The 18,003-nt window shown below is 38.4% G+C and overlaps 1 protein-coding gene across 1 annotated transcript in view; it reads left to right on the forward strand.

Annotated features, from left to right (window-relative positions):
• The first annotated feature begins 348 nt into the window (after nt 1-348).
• The window catches only part of Scamp (secretory carrier membrane protein), a 52,017-nt gene continuing 34,362 nt past the window's right edge, over nt 349-18,003 (forward strand). Inside the window, exons 1-3 of the mRNA XM_067136726.2 lie at nt 349-551; nt 677-778; nt 1,028-1,198. Coding sequence (XP_066992827.1) covers nt 501-551; nt 677-778; nt 1,028-1,198 — 324 coding nt within the window. The 5' untranslated portion in view covers nt 349-500. The remainder of the gene's footprint in view (nt 552-676; nt 779-1,027; nt 1,199-18,003) is intronic.

Raw genomic sequence — 18,003 nt, forward strand, 5'->3', positions numbered from 1 at the left:
ACCGGCGTAATATGGTGGTACTGTTTATTTTTAGGATACTACCCTGTTTTGGCTTCATTTTACTTTTGCAGTTTCTCATTGGTTTGTAGTTTCATTTTCAAGGAATGCTTATATATACTATGAGCTTACATGAGCGCAACATAAAATTACATTTTCATAATTGTTTTACAAATAAATAAATATTGTTATATGTTATTACGAATAAGGCATAAATACCTATTAAGGTACTGAGTAATCGGATGAAATAGTTAATGAAAAACCTAAGAAAGGTGAACAAAGTTATAAAGTCAAAAATCGTATGTCATCTGTTCCCATTTAAGGAGACCGCGCCCAGTTACATTCAGGTGATTGGATAATGTGGATGACATCACCAAGTCTTGTGCTACGGTAATCGGTACCTCATCTGAGAATGGATTAAATTACGATAAGGCTAATCTTAGTTTCTTTGTGACAAACGGTTTTAATTAGACTACAAAGGTGTTGCATTTAAGCAGTGAATAATGTCTGGATTCGACGAAAATCCGTTTGGAGAGCCAACTGAACCTTTTGCGGTAAGGTTACCTCTTGACATTACATTCCGTTGTGTTGTGACAATATTGTGTTTTGCGTAGCATACGGTATTATGATGACTTGTTATCATATGACATGTGTTTTTCTTGTTTGTCTATACTAACAGGATCCTGCTGTTCAGCAAGTCACAAGTAACATCGGTAATGTTCAGAGAGGTCTGGAAGACTATAACCCTTTCGCCGATCAGGCTGACCAGCGATTGCCCCCAGTAAGTGTCAATCCTTTTTTTCTTTTTCTTCATTGATGTGAAACGTTACGTCCCTGTGGTTCTGATTCCACGTAAATGACCTGTGGCTATAATCAGGATATCGACAGCCGCATTTAGCCTATACTAGAAGCTTGCCTTGCTTGCTTTCTTTCATGTTAAAAGTCTTGAGAATATTGGAGTCCTTTTCATATAATTTAATATTATCTTATTCTTATGCGTGAATGATTTTATATATTTATATTTTTCTAGACAAGGGGTGCATCAAATCCTCCTCAATACCAGACAATGCCAACTATGCCCATAGCCCAGCCGGCTATCATGCAGCCCACACATGAAGTTCCACCTCCTCCTTATGCTAAAAGTGGTCAGCAGCAGATTCCACCACAACAGCAACAACAGTTCTCAACTGCTGATTTTCAGGTGAGTCACAAGACAGTCAATATGAAAATGAGGTCGTTCAGGTAGGCCTATATATTTTATACCTAGCATCAATGATTGTTTACATGTAATTGAAGCTTAGGTTTTGTTTCATGGTCGAAATTAAAGTTTATGGAAAGTACTTATGCAGCCTGTAGTGAAGTTGGAATCCAACTAAGTTATTTGAAGCTTAATGATTGAAGATCATTTTGACAGTGTTATGATTATTTTAAAACACTGTTTATCTGTGCAGAATGAATATTTTCACTTGTAATTGTCTTCAAGGGACATTTCTAGTGAGAAAGAGATAAAATATCCAATATGAATTGATAAGTAAGAAGTTAAGAGGAAATCCTATTCTCCCAAATACGTGCAGTCTACCGGTTGGCCTACTGATGTGATCATTGCCTAATTAGGTGAGATGAAACTGTAACCAGCATGTTACAGGCTCCTCTGAATAATTTGACATAATTGTATCAAGAACTCGCAGACATAAATTTGTGTTTATGTTGACAAGGTCCTTAGATTTGAGATTGATTTGTTGATTTTTTTGGTTTATCATTCATTGAAGGAGAGAGTATTTGACCAATGAAGAATTGTTTGGTTTCAGAATAGAAAACATAATAGTCTATTGACAGTAATATGACTTTCAGAGCCATAGAATGCTTGAAAGAGACTGTAGTGGAAATAGACCAGTTCAGTTATTGAGCTACAAGACTTAGTAAAGGTGTTATTATACAAATTTTATCATTAGTCCAGCCTGGGGGCCACTCACGCGTAGCGACTGTCGTTATTTCCTCGCTCACGGCCTACTCGGAAAGGATGTTCTCTAGCAGTGCTCGTGCTGCCAACCTCTGTACTTAGGAACTATGCTTGCTTCGTTAGCTGGTGGTGGTGATTATTAGATTCTTGACTCTGGACAGAAGACGATTGGTCTGGACGGTTAGGATTCTTGCCATGGACAAGATCATTGTCTGGATAGTTAGGATTCTTGCTGTGGACAAGACCATTGGTCTGGATGGTTAGAAGCAGCGAAGAGGCGTTAGGCCCCTAGTTTTGTGAGGAAAGACGATTGGTCTGGACGGTTAGGATTCTTGCTGTGGACAAGACCATTAGTCTGGATAGTTAGGATTCTTGCTGTGGACAAGACCATTGGTCTGGACGGTTAGAAGTCGCGAAGCGGTGTTAGGCCCCTAGTTTCATGAGGAAAGACGGTTGGTGTGGACGGTTAGGATTCTTGTCGTGGACAAGACCATTGGTCTGGACGGTTAGAAGCCGCGAAGCGGCCCTAGGCCTCTAGTTTCGTGAGCGCGGCCACTTGCGCTTTTATTGTGCTGCGGTTGGTAACGCATTATGATTTAAGTTCCTTCACGGGAAGGAGATCACGTGCCACTTTACATTGGCCAATAGGAATACAAGAAGCTACTTGAGAAATGAATATGGCGTGTAATAATCTTAATTAAGTTATAAAAGTAAATGTACTTCTTGGGGTGGGACGGTGGGTTCCTGGACATCGCAATGAACACATCTCTCCTCTCAGACGCTCTCCAAGTAACATTGCATTAATTTCCACTCACTTATAACATTACAAATGTAGTGGCCCCCGGGCTGGATTACTACCCAAACTTTGTAGCTCCCAGTGTGGATCAGTGGTAGAGTGTCGGTTTTCGGATCCCAAGAGCTGGTTCAAACCCGGCAGAGGTAGTCAGAATTTTGAGGGGTGGAAAGTTCATTCGACACTCCATGTCTTACTATGTCAGCATGTAAAAGATCTCTGGTGACACATTTGGTGTTTACCTGACAATTTAAACTCGATAATAGATGCCCAAGAGAGATTTGGTTTATTCTGTGATCTGGTAGGCCTGGATAAAATGGAACGTCGAAATTGATGAGCAAGCATCCAGATGGCATCAAATTAAAATGCTTGCACACAGTAGCTGAGGTCATATGATTATTATACAAACTTTGTATAAGTACATAGAACTGTTTTCCATGATACCAGATGATTCTGCATATTATTAATTGCCCCTTTTTTGTGGCCAGGGTTGGAGGATTGAATTACAGACCGGATGATCTGTACTTACGGATTCGTTAAGAGAGACCAAGGTGTCTGTTATAGGTAGGCTTCCCATATGTCCAGGGTTAGCCCGGACTGTCCTGATTTTGTAGTGGAGTCCTGGGTACTGTATGTGGTTGAAAATTGTCCAGAGTTGCAGAAACCTAAAGGTGAAAATATCTGTTGAAAGTTTGTGACCGTCAAGGAAATTTTGTCGAAAGAATATTTTCAGTTATGAGGAATATTTAGTCTCAGGAAGAGGTAAACTTCTATACTAGACTTAACTAAAGTTGGTGTTCGACAGGTAAGGTTGGAGGGAGGAGCATTGCACGTGCCATTTCACGATGTTGTCACATTCCAGAATTCCTTTTTACATTCTCTTACCCCTCGCTTCCGGCTCACTTGTTCCCTCCTTCATTCTGACCGCTGTGATCTGTTGTAGACTACCTGGCCAGGCGGTGTCATCCCATTTGCGATCACTCTTATACAAACAGTCAGGTTCTTATCAGTGACATACAAACAGTCAGGTTGCTGTGAGGGAATTCCTTACTGAAGGACTGGTACAGGGAAGACATCCCTCAAGTAACTGGCAAAACTGGGATTCTTATGAATCATTTCTTGATACCAGGTCGGGATGAAATGAAATTAATTTATACAGCATGTTTCTACAGCCAGATGCCCTTCCTGGCACCAGCCTCAGTTGAGGAGCTAATAAAGATGAAATGTGTTATGATGAATGAAATGAGGTAAGGGGTGCGAGGACTCAGCTCTGGCCTATGGATAGGACTGTACCGGCATTTGCTTGGAAGTGAAAATATTAAACCACAGAAAAGTATTATGAGAACAGCCGACGGTGGGATTCAAACCCACACGTTTCCCAAATGCAGAGCTTGGCTCCATAGGCATAGTGTGTTAAAACGCGCGGCCACTTAGCCTACTTTCATCTATATAAATAAAATTATAATTTTGTCTGTACGCTCGGATTAGATGTACAAGATTCCAGAACTTAATGTTAAGAAAATGTTTAGATTAAAATAAGTTGAAAAATTGACAATTCTGTAATGATAGCGCGAAAAGATTATATTGCATTCGGAAAATAGTGGGTTCGAATCCCATTGTCGGTAGTCCTGAAGATGGTTTTCCGTGGTTTCGTATTTTTGCAAGAAGCAAATGCTGGGGCTGTACGGTACCTTAATTAAGGCCACGGTCGTTTCCTTCCCACTCCAAGCCCTTTCCTATCCCATTGTCGCCATGAGACCTATCTGTGTCACTGCGACGTAAATCCAGCGGTAAAACAAACCCATGTCACCAAACATTCCTGACTTTTCCGTAAATTTCTGTAAGAGTATCCATTATACAAAGCGTAAGGCTTGCCTTTCTTTGTCTTACCGGTATTGACCTGCATGTCGTAAGTAAGCACGCAGATAGCATACCAACAAAAGCTACGTCAACGATGGATGTTTAAAGCTGGAATAATTACAGTATGTTAAGAAGTATAGACTGATATTACCTCATAAAACGTTCAAGAGAGAGGGTACGGGTTGGGAGAATCCTTATCACACAATTGTGTGGAGTAAACCCTAATTACCAGTCCCTTCGCTGCATTGAAGTTGGAAATCCCTGACAGGCTGCTGATAATTTTACAGTGATCACAGATGGGACATGAACTGGTCTTTCTTCAAATTATGGTTTTCCACTGTAATGGGAGTGACTGCAAGTGGGACAAATTTTGCTGTGACTGTGACTGACTTGGTCTCATGTTGCATTATTTTTAACAGGGACCGGCCTGATAAGCTCAGACAGTAGAGCGCTGGCCTTCTGATCCCGACTTAACAGATTCGATCCTGGCTCAGCCCAGTGGTATTTGAAAGTGCTACAGAACGTAAAATCAATAACATTATTATTCTTTAACAGGGGTGGTACCTATAGCCTGACATATCCTTCAACATGCCCTTTGTCCTATACTTTGTCTCTGTACACCTTATTGGCATAAATATAGGACGTGAAACAAATAAGAAAAAGAGAGCTCAAGGGGAAAAGGGTACGCGGGGAGGACGGGGGGTCATAAATCATGTGTACTCTTTTCGACACCACCCAGCGGTAGAGTACCTGGCGCATTTCATTGTACTCAAAATATAAATTAAAATACAATGGTTGTACGTAAATAGTATTTAAAATACAATTAGAAATATACTAATGGCCACAAAACAGAAATAGAATGCCACTCACACTGAACTACTTGCGACAAGATCTAACTCGCAAGTGAAGTGAGAGGTTTGGCAACTCCCAGCAAGACGAGCTGCCCAGAAGTTTTATCTCCATGGCAACTGCAGTTGCCCCACCCTCGTTTCCATGGCAACCATACCGCCACTCCCTTTAACCCACCACGGCAGGCAGTAAACGGACCTCTCTCTAAGAAATTTCTTACGCCAACTTTGGTTATTACTACTATAGTAACTACTGTTAGAGATTTTAACAAGGGATTTGTCCATTTTGGAAACTTAGTTCAGGAACTGTAGACTTGTCCAGCACCAATAAAACGGAGGTATTTTGTTTCCATTTAAACAATCACTTATCAGATACTAAATTGAAAGTGAGTTTCTGCGGTAGGATACTTCACCACAGCTGGAACCCAAAATATCTTGAAATAACCTTGGATCGAACACTATCCTACCAGCAACATCTGCTGAACTCTGCACAGAAACTAAAAAAAAACAACACATCATTCATAAGCTTTGTGGAACCATCTGGGGTTCTTGAGCAACCGTTTACGGTCTTCTGCTTTTGGCTTGGTGTATTCAAGTGCCGAGTACTGTGCTCCAGTATGGATGAATTTTCATCACACAAGACTTATTGATACTCAGTAGGGATGTATAGAACTAGCACCGATAGAGCGCACTGCTGTTGTACTGGGTAAGGCGCAATGCGCTCTTCATTTGTCTTCTGTGTACTCATGCCGCTAAATATCCACGAATTTAAGTTGCTTAAATTGTTATTTTCGTGATTATGCCGAGCTATTGCAGTGTTCCTCTTTGAAAAAATCAGGGAAGCTCATTCTCGTTTCACCAGTTTCCACAAAATAAAAAAATGAGGAAGAAATGGTTACTTGCTATTAGAAGGAAAAATTTCGGTGAGAAGAATCTGACTGAAAATATTAAAGTGTGTTCCTATTATTTTCAATCCGGTGACTTCACGAAAACTTGGTTGGGTAAGTGCGATTTACGAAGGGAAATAATTCCTATTTTCTACCTACAAACTGATTAGGGATTTTTATAACAACCCAAATTTATGCGTTTGTATTTAAAGGTGAGAGATCCCGATTAAAACCGGGCGCTGTTCCATCGCTTTTTCCGTGGGCCACGAACAGAACAAAAACAAGGAAGAGGCCATACACCAGAAAATTGCTGGATTACCATGAAAAGCTTACAATATCGGAATATGCAGAAATCACCTCCTTTGAAGTACGGGAAGAAATCGTGAATATACCGGAAGAAGTGAATGTTACATTTTTGTGGCTCCCTTTTCAAAGACATCAGCACTCAAAAACTACTACAGGTAATTTGGTTGTTGAGCAAACAATGTGTAATCCTGATGCCGTATTGCTTTATACAGGATTTGTAGACGTCCAACATTGTAATTTGGTGTTTGCTGTTCTGGGAGAAAACAGATGCAATTTACATATATTCCCTCTTGAACCCAGACTGTTTTTCTTCTTGACAGTTATGAAGCTAAGGACCAACAAATCTGACAAAGAACTAGGCCTAGGCCTTAACTTCGGAATCCATAAAACTACTGTTGGGAGAATATTTAATGTTTGAATCAATTTCATGTACTGCCAATTTAAAGAATTGAACATTTGGCCTGATAGAGAAAATGCCCTTGAAAACAGCCCCCTTGCTTTCAGACAGAAATACCCCTCGACTAGAGTTATAACTGGTGCAACTGAGATTATAATGACAAAACTTGTTCCAAGGGCAAACATTCCACTTTCATAGGGCTAACTGGCCTCAACCGTTTGGTAGGGGGATGCTGAAAAGTTTATAAATTTTGGCTGCATGTTTTTGATGGTGGTGATTATTGTTTTAAGAGGAAGTACAACTAGGCAACCATCCTCTATATAACACTAATCAGAGAGAAAAAATGGAAGGGGTCCAACACTTCGAAAAATGAAGGTATCGGCCAAAGAAAGGCAAGGGCCACGAAGGGCGTGAAAATGACTCCGTAGCCCTCGCAAACCTAATAGCGTCGGGGTCGGAAAAAACAGTGGACCAAGGGCGGTCGGATAGATGAAAGTGAGGAGCCTGGCACAAGTAAGTGGAAGCAATGCCAGTACTCAGCTGAGGGACGCGTGGTCGCCAACCCACGCTCCCAAGTTCAGAGCCCCTTCTAGTCGCCTCTTACGACAGGCAAGGGGTACCGTGGGTGTTATTGTACCGCCCCCACCCACAGGGGGAGCATGTTTTTGAACACTGAATAATACCAGTCTTGGGAAAGTGCTCTAATGCGTAGCTTACAGCAGCAATGTGCTTATAACATGCCTTGGGGCCTGCTCCAGCGAAACGTTCACATTCCCTCCTATAATGTCACCAGGTACTCCTAAAATAAGCCTCACATTATTGGTCTTATGTTTTGTGTACTCGGATTTTACAGCACTGCATTTTAGAATTTTACCCGACTGAAATTAACCTTTTATAAACAAAACAAACTTTTCACTGAAAAGTCTGTATCCAGCATAACACAATGATTTGTAGTTGGAAACAGCTGCTCCATCTATTTCCGATTTTCTAAATAGGAAATAATCCATCAGATGGAAATTTGTGATAGTGATCTTCACCTTATGGCTGATGGTCAAATATTCAAAGGAACCGGCACTGGGAAACTCAAGAATATTCACATGCTTTTGGTGGTGGACAAAGGCTGTATCTGCAGTTTCATGTAAGCCATCAACCTTAAAAAAATACATGAATCGAAGTTTATAAGCAAGGGGAGCAAGTGCGTGTTTAAACGTCTATTTATGATTTAAGTCTTGTGGATGTACATATATTTATCAATGCGCAATACTCAAAGACATGCTGACTCCTATTTATTATTTGGATAATAAAGCGTGTTAGAATTTTCTAATTACCGCTGTACTAATTCTTCCTTCCTCCCGCTAGTTTTAGCGTTTCTGGTCCGTAGCTCATATTGCAGCTGCTTAAGACTTAAACGCTGAAAATCGTCCGTAATATGCTAGGGGATATACCTATACAATTAATTGATATAGTCTTGGAGTAAAATTAGAGAAGATACAATTGGCTTTAGCTCAGAAAACTCGGTCACATTCGATACATTACTCGCAGCTGACTGGGAGAAACGTAAGACGATCGCCTTGCGCTTACCCAGTAGTACACGAACGCTATCTGACGCAAACTTTCTCTGCCTACATCCCTATTGAATTCCACTATGTACATAACTGGCACAATTCGATCTATGCCAACTCATTGGCTCCTGCTTTTATCTGGGATAATGCCATCTGATTTACACAGATCCAGGGCTCTCATCAAGGAATTCAGTAAAATCTGTTTTTTACATAACAGATGACAAAACACCCCTATAACCAAAGGTACTCCTTCCAACCCGTCAACATCCACGCTTACCAACCACAGTTCATTTTCCATGGGCCCTCTCCATCACATTACCACAGGCTTCAGGAATACCTATGGCTCAGCCTCAAGGACATTACTAACCTACGGGTGTGCAAGTATACATGCGCCTTGCAATACGTACCCATGGCCAGTAGGCAATAATGTTCAGTCTTCGAATGTTAAAAGCTTAGCAAAAAATCGCATATATATCCCATTATGACAAACCGCATCACATACGAGTGTTAAGGTATTAGCCCAAGTTAAGAATTGTTAGTATATTTAAAACTGCATTAATTAATTTTCGTATCTGTTTGGTGAAGAAAACTTCAAGCTTATGTTCAGCTTATGTTCATTGTTGCAATATGTACCCATACCTTCTTTTTCGTATCCGTTTGAAGAAAATTTCAAGCTTCAAAGTTCAGCTTACGTTCAGTGTTTTAGATATCTGCTCCGTTATTATTAAATAAACATATCAAGTATAAAGTTACTTGAAGATATTTTAAATACTCTATTATGGAAATCAACATGAGTTGATTCAGTAATAATGATTCACTCACAAGTGTTTCCCGAGTTAGCTCCAAAATCCACAGTAGCCTATTTATAATTATTTATAATAAGAGCACTGTGCATAAAGGTACATTTAAACAGGCGTTTGACAGTAATACTGAATCGTAGTTTATATTTCACTGCTCTGGGAGGGAGGTCTTCCTTTGTTGGCATTACGTTATGTGGTATCTTTCACACACCGAATGGCACAAGCTGCACACACAAGTTTTGTCCAGCTCGTGAAAGTGAGTCTTTACGCATATCTTGTGGTGGCAACCATGCACTGCCAACTAGGTCAGTACATGACAGAGTGTTTGGGTCCTGTCCGATCACTGTCTATCATTGCATTCATAGAATAGAATTCTTATATTTCTCTCTTTCCTTTTTCAGCTTCCTGGTCTTCTCGGTTGAATGCAGTTCGCATTGTACTCTTTAAGTTGTATAAGTTAGGTCTCTCTTGCCAGCTGATAGGCATGTCTTGAAGGTGTGAACATAGATAGGCGTACGACTGCTTTCAAGAAGCGGGCTTTCACATTTTTAGTTGTGGATGGGTTTCCTGTTGTCAGTTTTAGCCAGATGTGGTCTAGTCCATAGGTCAAGATTGGTAGAATCTTTGCATTGAATAGGGTCATTGCTGTTTGTAGTGCCAGTCTTCTAATTGTCTTGGTTCCATAAATTGCTTTTACTACACCTGTTGCTCTTTCCTTTACATGTAGCCTGTACGAGGTGTTCATGGTTTGTGGTGTGATGCCTAAATACCTGAACACGCTTGCTCTTTCCAATGGGTTGTTCTTGATGTAGAGGGTATCATCCCCAGCAAGTTTTCCCCCTTTTCAGAAGGTAATTTGTTTAGCCTTTTGTTTGTTTTCTGTGAAGCTATTTTCATTTGCCCATAGCGCTAATGTGTTGAAGGCAGCTTTGATGTACTGTACGCTGGTAGAGACAAGGACCATATCGTCAGCAGACAATATAGTGAAAGTGACTTTGTTGCCAGCTTTATTGTCTTGCTGATGTCCGAAGAGAAGGGGGCTGATTGGGTCTCCTTGTAGTGCCCCATTTGTCTGCATCAGGACTGCTGTTGCTTATAAGGAGTTATTCAGTCGAGTAACTTACTTGTAAGTCGAGATGTCTTTTACTATCTTGGTCAGCAGATGTTCTCCACTGAGTTGTTCTAGTTTGGATACAACGTTTCTTTCTGTCGATCATGTTGAATGCTTTTGAGTAGTCAGAGACACAGTGCAATGTTCCTCTTGGCAATTGTAGGGCTTTAATGTCATTCATAAGGTTTTTAACTGCGTGAAGTGCGCTTCTACCTCTCTGAAAACCCAAATTGGTCCTCCAGGATCAGGTGGTCGATGTCTGGCATTCTAAGGTAAGTCTCGTCAGCATTTTAAACATGTTTTCTAGTGTGATGTCTGGGGTCTAAGATGTCTGCTTTTCCTTTGTTCAGTACTTTTATTTTGGACCTTCTCCAGCTTTCTGGGATTGACTTCAGTTCTATGCATTTGTTTAGCAGGTTTGTCCATCTGTGTACTAAGATACCTGATGTTTGTTTTGTGTGTTTGTTGCAGTGGCGTAGATAAAGGAGGGGGTGGGAATAACTGATATATATGACCCCACTTGAAGCGCTTGTACTCATTATTATAAGTAGGCACATTTATTATTTTTACTGAGTTTTTATATGAGGAGCATTTACTAACTGTCCCTGAATGTATGAGATAGGATGGGGGAGCTAGCTGGAAGTTAAACACCCCTGGTGGGATGTTGTGTCCCTTCTTTCTCTGTTTACTGTTAGGTCTACTTATTTTTAAAGTTGGTTTCCCCAGCTGTACTAGAATTAATAATCTCCTTAACCATGACTGTGACAGTGCTCACCGTCTAACTCACCCTTACCTGGTTGTTGATTCAACGTTTGCGGAGCTGCCCTTTGTGACGTGGTGCACGTGATCTTATCTTCCATGAGCCATGTGCAGTTCTGTGTGCCCATGTGTTTATTTCTTTTCTAGTTACATACAATATTTATTGGGTAAATATATGTAACTGACGTTACTGAAAGACTGAGTGTAGTTTCTAATACTGTATCTGTGCCTTTTGTAATAATATGAATAATTTGTGTAGCTGTGTATTTGTAAATGTCATAGCACAGTATTTCTCTCAAACCTAAGTTGTGTAATTATGTCTCAAAGCAAGTTGACTGTGTTTTTAAAGCCAGTGCATACCAATGACAATGGCAGTGAAGAAGCAACACAGTGCACAATCATAGGGGCAGGGGGTGGTTGTAAAAGATACCGACTGCAAAAATAGGAATTCAGCTACCCGTGATTGTAGGCAATAGGCAAGTGTGTGACATAGTCACTTGTTAACCGAAAATTAACTGCGGAAGAACAAATCCAAGTACTAAAAAAATTTGTGGGTCGTGCAAAAAACTATGAATTTTCTTTAAAGACAGGAAACTCAGATTCCGAAAAAGAACGGCTGGAAGAATTTGAATGGTTAGCATATTCTGAAGTTGGTAAAGGAGCTTGTTGCAATATTGTTGCAAATTCTGGTGGAATAGGAAACCAGCCCTTGAAATGTAAATTTGACTATTGGAAGAAAGCGAACTAAGTATATAGGCAACATTCTGAAACAAAATAGCATATAGATAGCTTAGCAAATTCAGATCATTTTCTAAAGGTGATGAAAAATGAGACTATATCCATTATTGACAAATTAGATTGAGACAGGGCAAAGAAAGTAGAAAGTAACAGAAGAAACCGGAACCAGTACAGAGGGATCCAGAAAAATGTAAACACTCTTTGATAGTTAATATCTTTGGAACAAAATGACACATCGTTGCAATTCTTGCACGGAAGCATAGTCCACTGGAAGTACAAATATATGATGGAGGTACTACGGCAATGGCGTAATGTGTATGGAACTCAGCCACCAACACGTACAACAATTTATCGTATTTGGGATAAATTTGAAGCCGACGGTACTGTTCAGGATGTGCATAAAACATGAAACATCAACAAGTCCAGCTTCCAGCGCTGCTGTGTTGCAGCATTTTACTAGGTCACCTCAAAAATCTGTGATTCAGGGTGCACGTGTAAGCGGGGTAATTACAAGTAACTATTCTCATCTTAGAACCTGTATTGAAGATCGTTATGATGTAAAAATACAACGGTTTATTACAATCCACCTACTCAATACATAATTAGCTTAGTTAGGAATACAACCTTACTAAATTGTAAAATAAATGAAAATAACGTAATAGTAACTAAAGCAGACAAAGGTGAAACCACAGTTCTGTTAAATAAACAAGACTATATTAATAAAGTAGGAGAATTTTTTTCACATAGAGCCTACTTGGTAATACAAAAAGATCCTATAATCAGGATTCAGGCTGGGTAAGGGAATTTTCATTGTAATGGTAGGCTCGCTTGCCTGCCATCAGTCACAGTCAGGTTGAGGAATTTCATTATAATGGCAGACATTCACTCTCCACCTGCCTGTTTACATCCTCAGAAAGACTGTCTTAGTGGTTTTCCCAACTGAAATGAGCATTGGTCATTACAATGACGTCAGTAGGAATGGTGGAGTAAACGCAATGCTGCCACATGAAATACTCGATCAAATGAAAAACCACACATTTTCTCACTTTTAAAGAACAGTACTACGCTGCCGATCTAACAGTCCAAAATACCGGAGCTGGAATGACCAGGCCGCAGACAGCCGTGATCCGAGAACATTCTTTGTCTTTATTCAGTGAATAGTCCCAGGGCAAAAACTATGCCCTTTTTACTAACCTGTTTCCTAGGAGTACCCGATGAGTCAGAAAATCTCATTTCACTCCACTGGCGGCAGAAAAATCTGACTTGGAGGCAGGTAGAACATCAACTATCAAATACATGACATATAATATGATAAGAAATAAAATATTGCCATGCAACTCGAAATAATGAATTTCCAGATGAAGTAAATATTTATATCAAATGGCATAGGAAAATATACATCATATCGACATCTTTATGGAATTATATTAAATTGTTAAAACGTAAGCGTCAGGATAATTACTTGATGAACCAGCCCAAAGCTTAGCCTTCTTATTGGCATATTTTCTCAGTGCTAGCTCCTTACTCTTTGTGCATTAAAATGCCACATCCTAATAAATGTCCTGGTTCTTACGTAGAGACAAATTATTTTGTCATGGAATACTGGAAATTTTGACTTAATAATAGAAATAAGAGTTTACATTATGCTTTTGCATCTGGATACAGTCTTACTGTGAAACACACCAAATGAAATTTTGAACTGGCCTATGTTTTTTAACCACTCATGGCTGGGATGTGAGAGGCCCCCTTTTGAAATAACCGAGATCCAGTAACAGGTCTCTTCTCGCATGACATTTTTGTCTCTTCTTATTTACGGTATATCGGATCACAGATACTGTATTATTTCACGAGCTTTGAAATATATTCAGAAATATAAGTTATTAGCACATAATAATGTTATTGGATTTTACGTCCCACTAACTATGTATTTGAGCACTTTCACCACCGGACTGAGACAGGATCGAACCTGCCAAGTTGGGCTAAGAAGGCTATCGCTCTACCATTTGAGTTGCTACTCAGCCCGGCTATTAGCACATACATCTAATTAATCTCATAATAGAACCGTATTGAAGATAATATGTTAAAATTGTAAAATCCTTTTATTTACAACCAGCTACTCAATACAATACACTCATTGAATTATAAAATAATCATGAGGTGTCTTAAATAATGGGACATGTTTCGTTCGGCATAGCGAACATCATCAGCCGTTAATGTACAAAAACTAGGTCATGGCCCTGAGCTTAAAATGATCAAAATTGTGTCCTCATATTAAAAGAATAACAATTGTCGGTCCCAAGTAAAATATTTACCAGGATTACGGTAAAACATTGTACGTTCGGCTCTAGATGCTTCCATTCAAATGTTAAATCAAACAACGCATACCATTATCTCCCCCACCCTTGTCTAGAAAAAACAAAACTCAGAAAATACTTGGCCTTTTTACAAACTTGGGTACTCCTAGAAAATTTTATACATTTTTAAGGATGTGTATTAGGAAATTAAGTCTTAAAAAGAAGTACATGAATGTTGTTACTTGGGTAGTAGAATAATGGCAAAAGTAAGGAGGACATATAATGTGGATTTGCACAAGCAAGGGAGGCCTTTCTTAAAAAAAAAAAAAAAAAAAAAAAAAAAAAAAGCTACTTTAAACATTGATATAGGAATTAGAAACATGTTTTTGAAGACTTTCATCTGGTGCGTTGCTTTTATGGAAATGAAACATGGCCAATAACTAGCACAGAAAAATAAAAAAGAATAGAAACTTTTGAAGTGTGGTGTTAACAGAAGAATGCTGAAGGTGAGGTGGGTATGTCTAATCATGAATAATGATGTACTGAATCAAATTCATGAGAGGAGAATAATTTGATGGAATTTGACCAAGAGAAGAAATAGGACAAATCTTAAGACACCCAGGACTTGTTCACTTAGTTTTTGAAGGAAGTGTGGACAGTAAGAACGTTGGGGATATACCAAGGCCTGAATATGACAAATAGTTTAGAGTAGATGCAGGGATGATCATTTACGTAGAAAGGCAAAGGTTACCACAGTATAGGGTGGCTGCATCAAACCAGTCTGTGGATTGATGACCCAAACATCAATGAGATTTCTTACTTTTTAATTCTGGTCCATAGTGCATAATAAACTTGCTTTATTCAGTTACACAGAGAAATATAGATATGACGGATCTGGTACAAACATTTGTGGTTTAGTATGTGTATGTTACTGATCAAATTTACAAAGTGCATATCATGAAACTATCTTTCCACATGAACTTTTAAAAAAATATGAAATGTTTAAGTGTCCTTGTGATTAACCTCTCATTTCCAAGGAATCTGCACAATCTGTCTTCAGTTTTAAGGTTAACTGGACACATGGCAAATTTTATGAAGAGTACTTTGGTGTGTAATATTATGCAGAATAATTTCAACCAAATATATATTCATGCATTTGTATGTGTAATTTTTGATTTCCCGGATTGGTAATGTAGATTTGACTCCTACAATTTTTGTATGCTTTCGAGCTCAACAACCAAAGACAAATTGTCATCAATTTCCTAAATTGTAAGAAACAGTGGTATACGGTACTTGATGCTTGCAGTCTGTCTGGTCATCATCCTGAAGATTGGTTGGTTTCTCAGATTGCATCACCAAAGTTATGCAGTTCTAGTGAAACCACAAAAAATAATTATTTTCACCTCACAAAAATTCTCTCCTACTTGTGTGACCAAGAAAAGAAAAAGAAATACAAATAAAATGTTTCACTGAATACATATTTTCTGGACAGAGTAAGTTTGTGGCAAGGGTTGTTGTTAAAAACTGCAGGGAATTTGGATACAGAGTCTGTTATAATATTTCTTCTTAAATTTCAATTGACATGTTAAGGGTTTTATGGAATTAAATGGACCTCCTTTGTATGTTTGATCAGTCAAAATCATGGAGTTGCTTGCAGAAGTTTGGTACTGCTGTATATTGCTATAGAGATTTCGTTGTTATATTGTACCTTTTCTAGTTCCATATCTGACATAGCAATATTCTTTCTTTTCTCTTGCTTCTTGTGACCTGATAGGAACTAAAGGTAAGACATTTGAAAATCAGATTTATAGCCTGGTAGAAATTAACTCTGACTCAGTTCTGCAATGATTGACAAACTTTAAATTGAATGTAATAAGAAATTATTATTAAATGTTTGTACATGTAATATTTTGGCCATTGGCTGCAATAAAGTTCTTAATGTACAGTTTTTAAAATTTATTGTTAAAGGTGATGTGTGTATTCAGAAGAGTAATCTAAAGAACATTTGTTTTACTGTGATCAGATAATCTAAATTTATCTTCATCTTATAACATACTAATGAGCCTATGTGAAGCCAATATAAAACTTTCACTAGAGTATTGTAAAAATGTACATTGGCATTTATGCATTGAGAATCTACTTTAGAAATGGCTACGCTTTTGTATTGTATAATATATATTTCTTTTTGCCATGTAATAGAGGATTTTTTTTCATGTAATCATTTATGTAGGTGACATATATGAAGGCTTTCTAACCAATTCTCTCTCTCCCTCCCTCGTTCCAATATTTCCGAATTTCTCATCACAGAGGAAATACTAAACTAGAATAAATAGTCTTCATTTAGGAATCCATAAAAGCTCATTTCCATTGGAAGTATGCCTGAAAAAAGCTGCACACGTTGGGACGAGGACACAAAATTACATTTAAGCCTACATCTAATAACGTGACACATTCTTTGTTTTTAATATGATTTTTAAGACCATTTAATTAGTTGTTTATAAAATCTTAATATCAGTTTGTTTGGTTGCTTGTGGGGTAGAGCCCAACTTGGTAGGTTTGATTTTGGCTCAGCCTGGTGATATTTGAAGGTGCTCAAATATGTCAGCCTAGTGTCTGTAGATTTACTGGCAAGTAAAAGAACTGCTGGACCACCTCGGTGTCTCTGGAACCCCAAAAATGTAGTTAGTGGGACGTAAATCAATATTATTATTTTTAAGTCTGTATATGTATGGATTAAGTTCACCATACTTTCATATTTGACAAGATTTGTCTGTCCATATAATTTGTAATCTTTTGAACTCCTTTATTCTTACCCAGTGCTTCCTATTTCATTTCTGCAGCATGGGCGGCGGTAGGAAGTGAGAACACAAAACAAACTACACAAAATCTAATTACTGTATAATACATGAAAATTTTTACGAATCCCAATTTAAAATGAGTTGTTTAACTACAACTCAAAATGACTGTTGGGGAACTCACGTAAATCAGAATAATTATATTTCCTCTTGCACCATAGCTGCTGTCAGGTATTATCACTTCTTATCTAATAAATTGTTGAGTTCAGTAGCTGGTAGGCCTACATCAAAATAATTTTCACTCCTCTGATTGTCGTTAAATATCAAAATTCATGAGAGAAGATGAAGACATGTTTATGAACAAAGCCTGTCCTAACAAATTCTCATAAGCATTCAAGGATAAGAGTAAGAGTTACGGCAAACTATCATAATTTACATTAAATCAGTAAAAGTAAACTTCCACCTGTTTGTTACTACATATTTGCTTTAAGCAAATTAATTATTTGTAGAACACGTTTCATTCCAAGGACACAGTAGGTTGATGACATAACAAGACTGGGGAAGCTTTTTCATAACATCAATAAGCATCAGCTTCAGAGGATCCCTTAATAAACAAAAATACAAGGGACCCATTTTCACCAGATTAAATCAAGCGACAATACTCATTTCGGAAAAGACGTAACATCGACAAGAAAAAGTCCTTTCGAAAATCTTTTTAAAAAATGAACAACTAAGAAAATCATACGCATCACATATTAAGAAAAGTGCTGTATACTAACAGATTTTTAACATCTATTTAAGTGAATAGGAAATCGTTTTAAAGTAGGTTAGAACATAAGTAGATCCATCTTCCCTTCCCATTTCACCACCTCACCCAACCTTCCCCACGTATTTTA

This window comes from Anabrus simplex, chromosome 1 (genome assembly GCF_040414725.1).
Source record: "Anabrus simplex isolate iqAnaSimp1 chromosome 1, ASM4041472v1, whole genome shotgun sequence".
Taxonomy (NCBI): Eukaryota; Metazoa; Arthropoda; class Insecta; order Orthoptera; family Tettigoniidae; genus Anabrus; species Anabrus simplex.